At 35.1% G+C, this 17,654-nt stretch overlaps 1 protein-coding gene across 1 annotated transcript in view; it reads left to right on the forward strand.

The window, feature by feature from the left end:
• TBC1D32 (TBC1 domain family member 32) overlaps positions 1 to 17,654 on the forward strand; it is a 208,319-nt gene that overhangs the window by 136,582 nt on the left and 54,083 nt on the right. The window contains exon 27 of the mRNA XM_012739115.3: positions 6,223 to 6,348. Within this exon, the coding sequence (XP_012594569.2) occupies positions 6,223 to 6,348 (126 nt within the window). The remainder of the gene's footprint in view (positions 1 to 6,222; positions 6,349 to 17,654) is intronic.

A 17,654-nucleotide genomic window follows, 5' to 3' on the forward strand; every position in this document is an offset into this window, starting at 1 on the left:
ACTATGTTAAGCTAAATGGAAGAAGAGAAAGTAAGAAGAAGCACAAATGATAGTAAAATATTCCACAAATAAGCTTCAGGATAATAGAAGTTTGACTAAATTAGGCCTAGGAATCTCTATCTAGTTTATGATATCTTTCTTTTGTTTTGCTCCTTTTGCAGCATTAATTATGATATTGATTATAAAGTAAGCACTCAAAATTGCTAGGAAGGAATTTTTTTAAAGTTTTTGTATAAATAGCAGATTTTCTTTTGTAGCTATGTTGAGCTTATGTTTTCCTCTCCTTGAAGTGAAATTTCTTTCTTTCTACATCATAATAATTGTACATAATCAATATAATCTTTGTTTCTATATGATCTTTTGAGAAAAATTATATTATATTTTAGTACCATACTAGTATGTTTAATTTTAGTCACCTAAATAACTTTCAATAATATACCTTTACATACACATGTGTATATATAATTTTTATATACAATAGAATGTATTAATTTTAAGAAATGTTTGAAGTTTTACAAATATCTATATATACATAACCATCACCATAATCAAAATATAGAACATTTTCTCATGACCCCACAATCATTCCCTTTCTCTCTTGTCATCGACTTCTTTCTACCCAGTTGCAGGCAATCACTGATTTTTTTCCATTACTGTAAATCAGTGTTTCTCAGCCTCAGCACTGGTAATCCTTTGGATAAATGTTTGTTGCAGTGGGCGGTGCTGTCCTGTGCATTGTACGATTTTTAACAGCATCTCTGGCCACAGCCCACTAGATACCAGTAAAACTCTCCCTCCACTTTCTCAGTTGTGACAGTCAGAATCATCTATAGACATTGCCAGATGTCGCCTGGGGAGCAAAACTGTGTCTACTTGAGAACCACTGCTGTTAAGATTAGTTTTTCCTGTTTAGAATTTCATACAAATAGAATTCTATAAGAAACATTCTTTGTACCTGATTTATTACTCATCATAATAGTTTGAAATTGAACCAGACTGTTACATGTATCATTTATTTGTTTCTTTTTACTGAGTGGGAAGTCAGTGTTAACAAACTACAATTTGTTTAAACATCTGTGTTTTGTTTGTGTTTTCTTTAAATCCCTAAAAAGTGCTTTTAAGTCTTTTCTTTCTTTTTTTAAAAATTAATAGATGTGTATCAAAGATTACTACTGGACTTCACTCGTTGGGCCAGAGACTCTTGTGTTAGTGAAAACTTGCCCCTCATGTAGTGTACTACATACATTTGTGAGTTCAGTTGCCTCAACTTCAAGCTCTAACCCTGTGCACTGATTTTAAGTCTTTGATAATTGTATGTCAGTCTTTTGTGAATCTGTTTCTGTTAACTGATTTATCTGTAGTTATGAATCACATTTTTCCTTTATTCATATTTATGAGTTTTTATTGGATATTGGACTTCATTAATTTTACATTGAGTGATAGATTTTGTTGTCTTTTTTTAAAGAGTGGAGGAAATTTTTTTGGCAAGCACTCAAATTACTTATGGATCAGCTTGATCTTTCAAGGCTTTCATTTTTTTGTTAGGGTGGGTGTAGAATTGTCTTTACAACTAATTGAATCTTATTACGAAGGTACAGCCTTCCCTTGACCTCTATGGAATTTAACTATTAATCGTATTCCCTACTCTTTTTGGAACTTGGGCATCTCCTAACTCTGTGTCTACTCTGGGAATTGTTCATTTTATAACTTCCAGCTGTTCTTTGCCCAGTCTTGTAAAGTTTCACCCTTACCCTATGCAGCTGAAAATTCGGCAAGCAACTTGACAAATACTTAGGCAGATTTCTGGAGTTCTTTCTCTCTACTATTCTAATCCACAAATGTTAGCCTCCTCAATCTCTCTGTAATTTTACATCCATCTCCTTACCTCAGCAAGACCTCCTTGACATCTCCCTTCCTACATGGTGAAGTTGAAAATGCCTCTAGGAAGAAAATGGGCAATCATAAAGCTCATTCATCGGTTTCCCTTTTCTCAGCCATCACAATTCTGTACTGTCTTATCGGTTAATGTCTGAAAACAGTTGTTTGATATATTTTATCCAGTTTTCTACTTGTTTATAGTGGGAGGGCAAGTGTATTCCCAGTTCCATCATCATGGCCAGAAACAAAACTCTGTTTTTGAATTCTTTTTCCTGATTATAAAAGTAGAAATTCACCATGTAGAAATGTTGGGAAACATGGAATTCTATATATCATTCATATTTATTCTACTCAATATCACTAATTTAGAGTTGTTCTATACCTATCATATCTATGGAGGAACTTCCATTTCCCCTTGCCTCCTGTCTATACATCAAAGGACCTTTGTTGGAGTAACACCATTGGCCTCTCTCTAGATTTCCTCACTTATTCTGCACAAAGTTAGGAGGAATCATTGATAGGTGAATTTGGGAGAAGAAAAGGAAAATCTTGGATTAGTCTACTTTTGTAGGCTGTGCTTTTAAATTAGCCTATCTTTAGGTTATTTTTGCACCTTTTCTAATAAGAACAGTCAGGAGAGGCCTTTGTCTTTGTAACTAAATAGATTTACAATATTCAGTTCAAGGAAGGCATTTGGAAAGCCACGTGGCAGCAAATCCAAGCAGTGGTACCTCATTTAGCTGTTTCAGTGCTAATGCTGGTACTTTGAACTGTTTATCTACACCAATCAGCTTCTCAGTTGGTCCTAAATTTGGAGGAGGAAATAAAGGAATTTATTGTTCTCCTCAACCCCAGTGATATCACAGATTACATGTTTTTCAGTTAACATTATATCAAATTACTAAATATCTTTAACCGTGAGGAATGCAAATTGAAAAGTCTATACTCTCAGTGATGTCTGGAGAAACTGTAACCACAAGTATAATACAGAGTAAAAAGCTGTCTCTCCAGGAGTCTTTTGTTCATACTGTTTTTCCAGCTCAACATTTCTTTATTGCCTCAAATCTAATTTCTAGGTGTCTAAACTGGGCCCTTTAACTCCTCTGCCAAGGGATAAATTCAGGAACATACCATATCCATTGCTTCAGTGCTATTTACAATTACAATGCCTTGTGTTCTTTCCTTACAATAAGATGATGAGAAAGCAAGATAGGATAGCAATGTGAAAGGAGAGAGAGCTAGAGGAAGGAAGAGGAAAAAGATAACATTTACAAATAAAAGCCTATGAAACAGCTGTATGGACATCTGTTTGAAGGAGGTAAAAGGGTTACACATGGATACAAGAGAAAAAGAAAATAGGCGAGGAAACAAAGATCAAAAAACTACATTTGCCTTTGAAATCGTGTGCCACTAGTGATTCTTTTGGGCTCTAGGTATTTCATTCTTGGGAAGTAAATAATTTAGATACTCTAAATGGAAACAATAAAAAATTCAGTATCAGTGATGTCGAATTAAGTCTTTACCTAATTCACGGTCAAGATACATTTGACATTACAACTATTTTATTAGCAATAACATAATTTTCAATAAAATTATCAGCTTTGTTGATATTTCTTAAGTTTAAAGTTGTGTTTTCCTAAGTGGACATATGTAACATTTATCAGGTGTTGGGAGGGTGGGAGGGGGGAGGAGGGGATGGGTATATACAACCACAACAAGTAAGATGTGTAACGCTTGGGGGATGGACATGCTTGAAGCTCTTACTCGAGGGAGGAGGGAGACATGGGCAATATATGTAACCTTAACACTTGTACCCCCATAATACGCTAAAATAAAATAAAAAAAAATAAAGTTGTGTTTTTATCAAAAAGTACTATTTTCTCCTTTGATTAAATGTTTGATACTTTTTCTCTAGTTATTGCTTCTGATAAGGCCATTTAATAATAATGAAATATTTCTGTATCATTGTGGTCTTGCTAATCAAAGAGAATAGATTAGTACTGATATCAGATTTACATATTCTTTTAACAGTTTTTTGGTTTATTTATATATTTTTGTAATTGTACATATGTTTAGCATATGTATCTGTATATTCCTGTGTTTCTATGAGAGAACATATGTATAACTTTGATATAAGAAGACTTTTGTGACCTAAATGTCAAATAGAGAAATATTTACATAAATTATGACTATATATATAAAATATAACTTTATATGTGATAACTATGAGGACCATGTGACAAAGCAGCTTTTTTAAAGCTAGATGAAACTGAAATTTAGAACACAGGAATGATATAACTTGATTACGATATCATTATACTCTGTATATGTATATATACACATACATAAGCTTTATATAACACATAAGTTTCATGAGGGCAGCAACATTGTCTTAACTATTATAGCCATATAGGAAGAATTCCATATGTACTTATTAAAAGAAATTTTTTAAAAATTGGATGGAAAAGTTAAAATAGTTGTATTCTAGAAAAACTATTTGATTTGTAAAACTTATAAGAATAAGGACTTGATTTCTTTATTATAATTTTATTCATTTTAAGGAAAGGGTAAGAAATTGCTGGTTGAAACCTTCTCTGGTATCAGATTGACCACTGGTATCTTCCTGGTGGGATTCAGTAGCCTAAAGTAAAGCTTAGGAGGATCATTTTGTAATGTTATTAATGTTCTCAGACCACGTTTTAGGGAATAAGTAATCAAACCTCTGACCCTATAATTCCCTTTTGTTCCAAAAATCTCTTTCAAGAAAAGTGGTAAAGAAAAAGATATGACTTCATATAACTACTGATTCCACCCTACCATATTCTTTTGGAACATAAGAGAATGTGTTTCTTTTCTTCCTTGAATATTTACATAATTTATATCTATATGTATACATATGTATATATCCCTTTCTAATACCTAACTCTTTAATATATTATTCACTGATTTTTATTAAATAAAAAAATCTCATGGGAGTAAGTAGCTTTAAAACTATACAATTAAATGGTAACTGCTATGTATTTATGAGATTACTTAGAATAAAAGTTATATTTTAGCCATAGATACTCTTTTAGCCTCATTTGTTATTTTCAGCGAATGGGCAGAAAAACTCTACTTCTGTCTTCTTGGGGTCCTGGAAGGATCCAAGAATTCAACTGATATGACATAGATTGATAAAAGTCTAATACAAATTTTATTGTGTATGAAAGTCCTCATAAGGAAATGAAGACTTTAAGAAGCAGTTATTTATATACTGAATTGAATAAGAAATAGTAAGCTGTGAAAATGTGACTAAATCACGTGGGGAGGCTTAAAAGATAAGAGCTATTCTAGCAAGATCTGTACATTTTTCTCCAGTCTGAACTTCTCATCTTTGAAGATAAGGATTTTGCCTTTTTTTTCTGGAACAGGGAGAATGTTGTCACATGGGAATTTCATCTTCTGCTATTAAGAAACAGCATGAACGTCAAAGTGATTTTGCACTTGCTGTTTGTCAAGTGTCAGTATGTCAGAATAGTATACTTCAACCCCTTCATCATATTAATAATATTTTTTAAGAAGAGGAACTAAATGATTGACTAAAGATTTTATACACTTATGCTTTAAATGAATGAAATTACACCTGAATGTCCATGAAGAATGACTGTAGTGTTCACGTCAGTCTATTTATTGAAATCTTAAAATTCACATTGTCAGCCAGGCGCAGTGGCTCACACCTGTAATCCTAGCACTCTGGGAGTCCTAGGCGGGCGGATCACTCAAGGTCATGAGTTCGAAACCAGCCTGAGAAAGAACAATACCCCATCTCTACTAAAAATAGAAAGAAATTAATTGGACAACTAAAAATATATAGAAAAAATTAGCCAGGCACGGTGGCCCATGCCTGTAGTCCCAGCTACTCGGGAGGCTGAGGCAGGAGGATCGCCTGAGCCCAGGAGTTTGAGGTTGTTGTGAGGTAGGCAGACACCACAGTCTAGCCTGGGTGACAGAGTGAGACTGTGTCTCAAAAAAAAAAAAAAAAAAATTCTCATTGTCTGTTGCATAAGATATTCAGTAATGAGCCATGATCATATAAGAGACTTTCAGAGTTATAGTTACAAATCAATAATCCATTTTATAAGCTTTTTGTAAATTAATAATCCATTTTTATGAGCTTTTAATAAATGTGGCAAATAATAATTGATGGTATCAGATGTAATTACAGAAAAATATGTTTTTCCTTGAAACCCATAGTATATACTTTTCCTGGAATTTACAATTGTTTACATATGTAACATTAATACTACTTTTCAGTATATATAGCATGTCTATAACAGTAATATAACATGTTATTTTTCTTATTAGATAATGATCTTGGCAAGCTTTTATTATGCTTCAAAATGTCCGATAAACAAACTGAATGGATAGAAAACTGCCGAAGACAATTTTGCAAAATGATGAAGGTGAAACCTGATATAATTAGAGGGGGTGGTAAGTGCGTTGTTTCTATTGTGAGTTTTTTTCTTCTGGTATAAAAATTATATTAATAGAAACTGTGGTTCCTAAAGATTAGTACTGGCATATCTAGAAAACATAATACTAATTCCAAAAGTTCTCTGACTTCTAAGAAACTTGTGAATCTGAGATAACCAAAATTAAAAACTGAGAAACTACTAAGCTTTTTTTTTTTTTGAGACAGAGTCTCACTTTCTTGCACAGGCTAGAATGAGTGCCGTGGCGTCAGCCTGGCTCACAGCAACCTCAATCTCCTGGGCTCAGCGATCCTCCTGCCTCAGCCTCCCGAGTAGCTGAGACTACAGGCATGCGCCACCATGCCCGGCTAATTTTTTTTGTATATATATTTTTAGTTAGTCAATTAATTTCTTTCTATATTTTGGTAGAGACGGGGTCTTGCTCAGGCTGGTTTTGAACTCCTGACCTCGAGCAATCCACCCGCCTCGGCCTCCCAGAGTGCTAGGATTACAGGCGTGAGCCACCGCGCCCGGCCTACTAAGCTTTTTTTGAACTGTCAAAATGGTCTTGGTAAGCACAACTGGAGCACTAATCTACCTTTGCCTACCCTAGGCAGTAGTTTGCTTGGTTTTACCATTTTCATCTGAATATACCATATTGCTATATTTTTTAGAAATTTTATTGAATTTTTTAATAGACATAATTATTTTGCAACACAGCCATGTTCATCCAAATCAGTTTGTCAGGTTTCAGTCTGAAATGTCAGTTCTTAATGTGCTCATGGCCGAAGAATGACCAGACACACCAAAGTAAGGCAAGCACAAAAATGACGTTTATGGAGGAGAGAAAGATAGAATTATAGGGCAAGAGCAAGATATAGGTTCACAGAGTGTGATACATATGCCACAGATGACGACTGGATCCATTGTCGCAGCAAAGGGAGGAGAGCAAAAGAAAGGGCGCAAAAAGGAGCCTGATTATGGTCTACATCTTGTTTTATGGTGCCTGGATTGGGACCTCTCTAGTAGCTCAGATGTCACCATGAACACTTTGGACATTTGAGAGTTGCATGACCTGAGTCTTAACTACACACGTGGGTTGTTTCAGGTCAATTTCTGAACTCTATGGTACTTGTGTTGTTTGGCCTGTGGGCTAGAGTCCTCTGCATTCTTTTGCAGCTGGCATGCTAAGTTATGATTGGCTGATTTGTAGGGTATTCCCTCTTCCCCCAGGTATGGCAGTCCCTTGGGAGAGGATTAGGGTGGGGCTAGACCAAGATAGGGTTCTGGATCAAGATAGGGGCCTGGGCCCCCCCCTTGTTCTTCTTAGGTGGGGCAGTTGCACCAAGGCAACAGTACCCACTTTTGTCCCTAGGAGACCTAGAATCCCTAGCTGTCTACCTAACAAATTTAGTGATCCCTAAGGAAATTTTATTTTAAGGGAACCAGCTATATTCTTAATATGAGCAAGCACATTTATTTATATTCAAATATTTACATATGCTTTCGTTTTCTGAAATTTATTTTAAATTAACATTAGTTATTTTGAATGAAATAGAAAGAAGCTCTAAGAAAAAGGTTCTAATGTCATTATAAGCTAGATTTCCTGAAAGGCATAATTTAAAAGCCATGTTTCAGCCATGTTTTATGGTTTTCATCTTTGTTTCATGTTCGATAAAATTAAAAATGGGGTATGGGGGGGAAGAAGTTTGTATTTTGCTGATTGTTGGAGAACTTATATTTTCCAGGAATGATATATAATCATATATATATATATATGCAAGAAATCAAACATTATTCTTCCATGTTTGAGTATAAACTGAACAGTTAAACTATGTTTTGTTTCCCCAAATATTTATAAAATATATAATTATACATTTACCATTGTTTGCATAATAGAGAATATTTAAAATAGACTATATCAGTGGGTTTTGCACATAAGAAAAGGTACAGAACAAATTTAAAAAGCAGCTTGGGGCCGGGCGCTGTGGCTCACGCCTGTAATCCTAGCTCTTGGGAGGCCGAGGCGGGCGGATTGCTCAAGGTCAGGAGTTCAAAACCAGCCTGAGCGAGACCCCGTCTCTACTATAAATAGAAAGAAATTAATTGGCCAACTGATATATATATATAAAAAATTAGCCGGGCATGGTGGCGCATGCCTGTAGTCCCAGCTACCCGGGAGGCTGAGGCAGAAGGATCACTCGAGCCCAGGAGTTTGAGGTTGCTGTGAGCTAGGCTGACGCCACGGCACTCACTCTAGCCTGGGCAACAAAGTGAGACTCTGTCTCAAAAAAAAAAAAAAAAGCAGCTTGGAACGATGTTTAGTTTAAACACAATAAGTAAATGTGTAGTTCTGAGTTTATCCCTGCCCAACAGGTGTGGTGATACGACAAAAGAGATATATCACCTGTTTAACCATTATACATGCCTTTGAAACAGGACAGGCAAGTAGAACTTTACTATTCAAGCTGTATTCTGTTTGGAATCTTGGTATTTGGGTACTTCCCATAAGTCTTGACCAGAATGCTTCATTACCTTTGTGTTGTGTCCACCATTAGACTGCAAGCTACTAAAGGAAATTAGAAATATTGTACCCCAAAATATCACATTTTGAAATGCTAGACTGATTGAAGAAGCCTTAAAGTCTCTCTGACCTTCCCCACAACCCCACCATTGACTCTCCCCAAATCATCAAAGTTTCTTCATCTGCCTGAGATCCAGACTCACCTAAGAGAGCAATTGTTCTTTTCTTCTCCTTCCTCTCTAAGACCAGCAATGTGACCACACCTCAACAGACTCTCCTAGGTAATGTCCAGTCTCAGAATCATTTAAATTCCAAAGGGGACTATTTACCAGTTAATCTTTGTTCCCCTTCCATTCATCCTCCCTAGTAATCATTTGTTGCCCTTGAATAGAATTCCTCTTTTCCCTCCTCCCATAACCCATTTTACCAGAAAGGGATATAGCTTGTGAACCTTGTTGGGGAGTTGAATCTTCACTTTTGAGAGTTCCTTTGTATATACGTTAAAGTATCTCTGGACAACTTTTCTCTTATTAATCTGCTTTATTGTGAGTTGCTTTTTTAGTGAACCTTCCAAAAGTAAAGAGGAATTTTTCCCTTTACTCCAATAGTAATTTCAATAATGGATCTGACTGACTCTGTAAGGCATGATCTAGTTGCTAATGGAAAACTCAGTTACTTTTCATAGCAACCTTTTAAGACAGTCTATGTTTTATAGATAAGGAAACTGAGGCCCAGAAATTTTAGGTAACTAGCCCAGGTCACAGTAGGAGGGCCAAAACATAAACCCAGGCAACCCAATGCTAAAAGGCTATGCTCTGTATTGCTTTGCTATATTACCTCTGTATACCTCCTCTTTTGTGCTTAATGTTTTGCACATGGGACACAAACAACATTTATTAAATAAATACAAGTAAGCATAACACTGATTTAGATAGATTATAGTACAAATTCAATATCCAATATCTTATAATACATTTGTTTCCTATCTGTAACCTGAGTTGAACTAATTTTGAGGGTATGCTCAATGCAAAAATGCTAAACAAATTTATGTTTTGAGAAAGAGCCATGCTTGGTTATGTGTGTATGCACACATGCACGTGCTCATACCCATACAGTCTGGTTCTGTGATCTGGCTCAACTTGGGCTTTAAATATGAGCAATATCCAGTTATGAAGAACTAAAGGTTTTTAAGTTATCATCACCTATTATGTAGTTTTGTTGTCGAAACCACAGGGGGTTTTGGCTTAGGTCCAATTGCTTATCACACAAAGATCCAATTATTGAGACATGAATTGCCAAGGAAGAAAGGAATTTTTAATAGGACAGACATCTTGTTGGGAGAACTGGAGAAGCTGCCTCAAATCCATCTTTCCAACTAATGGAGATAATGGGCTTTGAAAGGAGAGGCCTGTGTCTTGGGACAGGTCGTGGTGTAAGTAAGGGGCTATATGCATTGGGGACAGGCTGTTGGGAATGGTGAATCTTGGCATCAGAAAGTCTACCCAAGGACCTTCTGCTCATTTGTCTTGCAGAAAATCCACCATTTCTGGGAAACAATTTTTAAAAGTCTAGTATTAGTTAAGGGACAGGATTATAACAATCATGTAGGGGTCATTGAAATTTGTTTATGTAGCCAGTTACAGTTTCTCCTTAAGACTCTTGTATAATGTTCCACACCATACAATAAACACTATGTATATTTATTAATAATTTTTTCATAAATATAATGAATGAATGAATCAGTCTTAATTTCTCTATAAGTACAAAAATTCTAAATCTGAGAGAAGACAAAAGGAAATGCAGTTGACAAGAATTTATTGAGAATCTACTTGGTGACTTACTATTTTGCTCCCCCCTGTGAGCAGCAGCTACTGTCCTTTGTGGTTAATAGTGAAGAGAGGGAAAACAATTCATTAATAGTCTTCCTGAACTACCAGAGGAGAAAATTTCCAACTTTATTTATACTGATACTTCTGGAGTTTTCCTTCTAGGCCTTAAGCTTATGAAAAAAACAGGTAAGAGTAGACAGTGTCAGTGTACACTTCATTACATATTTCTGCACTCACTCACTGGGAGAAGCAATAGTTTACATGACCTAGAGCTTCTCTTAAGCTTTCGGAAATAAGGCGATCTTTGAAAATATAAGTCAGATTTTTCTCTTTCATGTCCTTATTTTTGGTTTGAGTCTCCTCTTCTACCACCTCTCAATAATATCTCACACTTTTTCCCTAAGACAGAACTAACTAACTAGAACATGTCTGCTAAAATGCTAAATATTTTCCTTCATTTGCATGTGATTTTTTTCATTCAACATTGGGAGAGAACACAGTTGGGCAATCTGCTCCATTAGGTTGAATTTCAAATATGTTCTTGAACTACCTCACTCTTTGCACATTATGTTGCCAGATGCTGGTTTGGCTGCTGGCCACCTGAGAACTAGACACGAGAGGCAAGTTGTTGATAAAGGAAAGGTGGTCTGAGGAGATGGCAGACTATTGTCTCAACGGCCATCTTGTGTCCTCTATGTAACAGCTTATAAAGGGAATAGGTAAAGAGGGTTGGTGGCAGAAAGCAAACTTTATGCAAGTCATTATGATTTGCTTGATGGTTATTTGCAAACGGTAGGTCCTCTGGTGCATCTTGTTATCAGCAGTCTGCCGTTGGCCTATTCTGGACTCTTGATCTGTTTTTCCTCAAGGTCGTTTCTAATCTTGTACCTGCCTGCTTACTAAGCAACCATAGCAGGTCAATTCTGAACTTTTAAATTAGAGCAAACCAAAAGCATACTGGAAGAAAAATGGCTTCCGTTTAACTATCCTAGTGTTATAGTCTGAGTGGACCTTGTGGTGCACTTACAATTAGAGTACAAATCATACCAGTTTCTACTTTCTTTTTCTTATTGTATTATCACAAAGGCCCCTGTAGATCTGATTAACCTCTAGATTTTCCCTGAATTTTACTAACCCAACCTTTTTATGTCAACCTATTTATAAATAATAGAGTCTATAATCAATTCCAGATTTAATATTTCTTAATCTTTTGTCTTTCTAAAGTCAACTCTCTATAATAATAAACCTCTATATTTTTCATATTATTTTCTAATAAGTATTTAATCTTTTATTAGTGACCTAATATTAAATTTACAGTTTAAAATTATAAGTATATTCCTATTTCTTTCACTAATTGATAATTTAGTTCATAAACAAAATTCTAATGTAAGATTCATATAATTTAAATTGGTCACTATATGAATGTTCAGTATTTCTGACAGACAATATTGGGAACTGTGGTATACTTTATAACTATAATATATTTTGTATAAGTACAAAGGATCTTTAAAAAGTTTATGGAAAATGTGTATTATGAAAAAATAAATGGTTTCCAAAAGTTTTTTGCATGAAAATAAACTTGTACTAACTAGTTATAACGAATCTGAATAGGACCTAGTTTAAGATACTAAGAAGGATAAGACATCAGTTTAAAAACAGCCCCCATCAGAGCAACATTAATTCTACTAAAATTGAAGCAAGAACAAACACCAAATTTATGAAGCATGGGTGTAAGAATGGGGAAATCACTGGTGCTTTACAAAGGGTTTATGGGGAAAATGTCCCAAAGAAATCAGCAGTTTACAAATGGATAACTCATTTTAAGAAAAAATGAGAAATTGTTGAAGATGAAGCCTTTAGTGGCAAACCATCCACATCAATTTTCAATGAAAAAAATTCATCTTGTCCATGCCCTAATTGAAGAGGACCTATGATTAACATCAGAAACAACAGCCAGCACCATAAACATCTCAATTGGTTCAGCATACACAATTCTGACTGAAAAACTAAAGTTGAGCAAACTTTTCACTCAATGGTTGTCAGAACCCTTGTGCCTAGATTAGTAGCAAAGAACAGAGCTTTCACTGGAAATTTTAAACAAGTGAGGTCATTAAGATCCTGAAGCATTTCTTTGAAGAAATGTAACAGGAGATGAAACATGGCTTTACCAGAATGATCCAAAAGACAAAGCAATGGCTACCAAGTTCTAGTCAAAGCATAAGTGGACTGGTCAAAAGCAAAGGTCATGGCAACAGTTTTTTGGGATGCTCAAGGAATTTTGCTTGTTGACTTTCTGGAGGGTCAAATAATAACAGCATCTATGTTTTTAGAAAGTTAATCAAAGTGTTAGAAAAACACCTAGGAATGCTTCCTCAGAGAGCCCTTCTCTACCACGACAATGTTCCTACTCATTCCTCTTATCAAACAAGGGCAATTTTGTGAGAGTATCTGTGGAAAATCATTAGGCAACCACCTTATATAGTCCTGACTTAGCTCTTTCTGACTTTTTTCTGTTTCCTAATCTTAAAATCTGTAAAGAGCATCCATTTTTTTCAGTTAATAATATAAAAAAGTACATTAATATGGTCAAGTTTCCATAACTCTAAGTTCTTTTGGGATTGACTAAATGACTGGAATCATTGCTTACAAAAGTGTCCTGAACTTGCTGGAGCTTATGTTGAGAAATAAAGTTTTATTTATTTATAAAATATTTTTTATTCTTATCTTTTAATTCCATTTTTCTGCAAATTTTTTGAAGGCTCCATGTTTATCTTTCAAATGCTTAAATTTTAATGACTTGGATACTAAGAGCTTTTTCTTTCAGTTTGTCCCCTTGTCCTTTTGAACTTTCTTTTCTGTTTACCAATGAAAGAATTTTAACTTAGTGACAACATTGAGGTCTTCTGGAATAATTTTTCCTATTGTTTCCCAAGGGGTTCTAGTTTCTTTTGATGGAAAATGGTGTTAGGGGCAAAATGTAATCTCTAGCAATGCACATTAGATGGCTCTCCATAATTACTCAAGATAAAAACAGTAAGTCCTCTTTAAAAAATCCATATGTTTTTGTATTTCTCATTTACTTTTGGCTATATTTAAGCTTCTTATTTTGCTCAAAAAATTTAATCATATTTTCTCCTTTGTTTAAATATATATATATATATATATATTTTTTTTTTTTTTTTTTTTGAGACAAAGTCTCACTTTGTTGCCTGGGCTAGAGTGCCATGGCATCAGCCTAGCTCACGGCAACCTCAAACTCCTGGGCTCAAGCAATCCTTCTGCCTCAGCCTCCCGAGTAGCTGGGACTACAGGTATGCACCTCCATGCCCGGCTAATTTTTTTTATATATTTTTAGTTGGCCACTTAATTTCTTTCTATTTTTAGTAGAGATGGGGTCTCACTCTTGCTCAGGCTGGTTTCAAACTCCTGACCTTGAGCGATCCTCCCACCTCGACCTCCCAGAGTGCTAGGATTACAGGTGTGAGCCACCGCACCTGGGCTCCTTTGTTTACATTTTAATCCATTCTGTTTGTTAAATTTTAATGCTGTCTACCAAATTTTAGATTTTTTCTGTATGAGATTCCATGGAGAATGTAAAGTATATTCTTCCTGTTGCATTCTCTTTTCTGATTGTTATGAATAGCATCTGCCCAGTCATTAAAAGGAGAAACCTAGTACTCCTTGGCTTCTCCCTTTTAATCCTGAATGACTCTTATTCTCTCAGTGACAGGCCTTATAGATTTTATTCCTAAATATATCTTTAATTTGTTCTTTTTCATTCTTATCCTTTGGCACTACTTTAATTCAAATATTCATCATTCAGCAACTGGCCTGCTATTCATTGTATGAAAATTAGAAATTACAAATAAGCAAAATGAAGAACTCAAATTTACTATAATTTATCCTATAGAGGTTATCATTGTTTTTATGTTTAACCAAAATGTGCCAACCCTATTTAAAATTTTTTTGTAGAGATGGGATCTCACTGTGTTGCCCACACTGGTTTTGAACTCCTGGCCTGAAGCGATTCTCCTGCCTCAGCCTCTCAAAGTGCTAGGATTACAGACATGAGACACTGTGCTCAGCTCCTACTATTTTTTTTTTCTTTATTTGTAATTTCACTCAATACAATATTGCACAGATACTCCTCATCTTATAATGGGGTCATCCCAGTAAACCCATCCTAAGTTGAAAATGCATTTAATACACCTCACCTACTGAACATCCCTATCCTATTTTAAATGTACTTAGAATATTTGCCTATATTTGCCTGTAGTTGGGCAAAATCATCTAACGCAAAACCTATTTTATAAAAAAGTGTTGAATATGTCATGTAATTTATTAAATACTATATCAAAAGTGAAAAACAGAATGATTGTATTGAGTACTCAAAGTATGCTTCCTTCTGAATGCATATGGCTTTTGAACCATCATAAAGTTGAAAAATCATAAGTCGAACCATCATAAGTCAGGGACTGTATGGCTTTTTCTGTTAAACATATTTCAACAATTTAATTTTAAAATCTACTCATTGATTCTATGGATATGATTCCTTATAATGCCTTGGTTATCTCAGTTGACTCCCTGGGGTCTTAGCTAGTGACAACTATCACATTTCACTTTGAATACATCATAAAGAGACCAAAATCTTTAGTTTATCTGATAATATCAAAGCACTAAATCATTTGAAAGATAAGAAGCATATAGCTGAGGTACAGACTGCTTAGTATAAATAGAAACAAAGACATTAAAGTTCATTAAGGAAAGCAGGAGAGGCTGGAGTGATTATGAGAACGAATGCCTGAAGCATAAAAGGAGGATGGAGGATACACAATAGCTGATGCTAGAGGACTAACACCATAGATCAATTCCTTTGTTCTCCCTTCCATTCACTTTTGTGAACATTGTCATATATCGCCATGGGTCCATCCTCAAGGGCATTCTCCCAATGGCACCTGCACATCATGTGATTCTGTTACCAAAGCAACTTTTTAATATTCCCCCTTCTTGGCATAGCCTAGCATGGGAAAGAGAAATTCAGCACAATTCCTAATTATTCTGTCATATTATATTTAAATAATATCCTTAAAGATGTTGCATATCCATGAACTTAAATTTACCTAATATCTACTTAAGGGCTATAAAGCAAATGTACTTGATGCAATCAGATAATTCTCCAAGACTCAGTACCAGTTTCATAGTGAACAATATTAAGAATAAAGGGTAACTTCAAAGAAGCTAAGAATAAAAAAAGTAAAAATTGTGTGTGGTGGTCTGAATTATATGCTGGAATTTACATCCAGCATTTAAAGGGCCTACATAATAGAATCATTTTAAAGAGGTATAATGATAACTTCTACTTTTTTAAGATGCAGATGTTCTTTTCTTATCCCTCCTAGTATCTACAGTTAACAACCACTCAATATTGTATATAAAACATAAGATAGCTCTGGAAGAATGAAAGAATACAAACTGGCTAGGGTTCTTGGGAGCTAGAGGTGAGCTCCCTGGGTTTTCTTTGTGTTTCGGATATTCTAGATTGAGTTATTAAGAATGCCAACAGGTGCAGGGAAGCAGGGTGGCAATAAGAACCTATTTTCTTTAGCCAAAGGACCAGGAAAAGGGCTGCTTAGCAAGACAGAAAACTTCTAAAATGTGACCACTTTGCTCCAGCCAGATACACACAGAAAACCCTTCCATAAAGGCTCAGGGTACAACCTGTCCTTCAATCTTCACTTAGCTATAATAAGGCACCCCTGCCTCTCACTGCTAGGGTGGTATCAGAGGAAGCCTAATACAGAACCAGGACCACCATATAATGATAACAAGGCCACAATTCTTTCTTCCCTTCCTTCCTCTACGCATATACCTGTTTCACACATGAAACATTAAAAAATATAAAGCGTTGGCAAATAAAAAATAGGATGTAAAGAAAACCCAAAGGAAATTTTAGAACTGAAAAATGCAATAACAAAAATAAACTCAATAGATGGGTTCAACAATAGAATGGAGGGAACAGAGAAAAGATAAGTGAACTTGAAGATACTACAATGAAAATCACCCAGTATAAATAACAGAGGAAACAGGGGTGGCTGTAGGGACAGGGCTTCAACAAAAAATCTAACATTTTTATCATCAGATTCTTAGAGAGGTTGGGCTACAAAAGTATTTGAAGAAATGATGGCTGAAAACTTCTGAATTTGGCAAAAGACCTAAACCTGGGAATTTAAGAAGCTGAGTCAAATTCTAAACAGGAAACCCTCCCCAAAAAACTCACACTCAGACACAGTATAGTCAGACTTCCATAAACTAAAGACCAAGAGAAAGGCTCTTAAAAGGAGAGAGAGAGACAGAGGATGCTTGTTAGGGGATAAGCAACACAAATGAAAATGACAGGGAGTTTCTTATCAGAAAAGTTTGAGGACAGAAAGAAGTTACATGGCATTATTCAAGTGGGGAAAGCAAAGAATTGTCAACCCAAATTCTCTACACATTGCAAATTGTATTCAGTAATGAACAGGAAATCAACACATTCTCATATGAAGGAAACTTGAGAATTTTTCACCAGCAGACCTACCCTAAAAGAATGGCTAAGGAAGTTCTTTGTCTTTACAATCTTTGCAATTTACTGTGAATCTATAATTATATAAAATGAAAAAGTTCTTTCTAAAATGTAGAGAAAAAGAATGAATATAAATGACTTAACATTGAGAATAATGGTCTGACTATACTTATAATAATTTGTAAGAAAAGTGGATAAAATTTAATGGAATAAAAGCATAAAGTACTTGTAACCCATTAGTGGAGTTCATGGGGTAGAGAAATGAGAACCATGATAAGGTCTTGAATAAGCAAGTGTTCTGGGAACAGACACCTACCTGGTGGTTACATGCAGGATGAATTGATTGGGAGAAAAATTGGTCTCTGTTAGCGTAACTGTCATATGATCTGATGATATGCTAGTGGTGATAC

This window comes from Microcebus murinus, chromosome 5 (genome assembly GCF_040939455.1).
Source record: "Microcebus murinus isolate Inina chromosome 5, M.murinus_Inina_mat1.0, whole genome shotgun sequence".
NCBI classification, from domain to species: Eukaryota; Metazoa; Chordata; class Mammalia; order Primates; family Cheirogaleidae; genus Microcebus; species Microcebus murinus.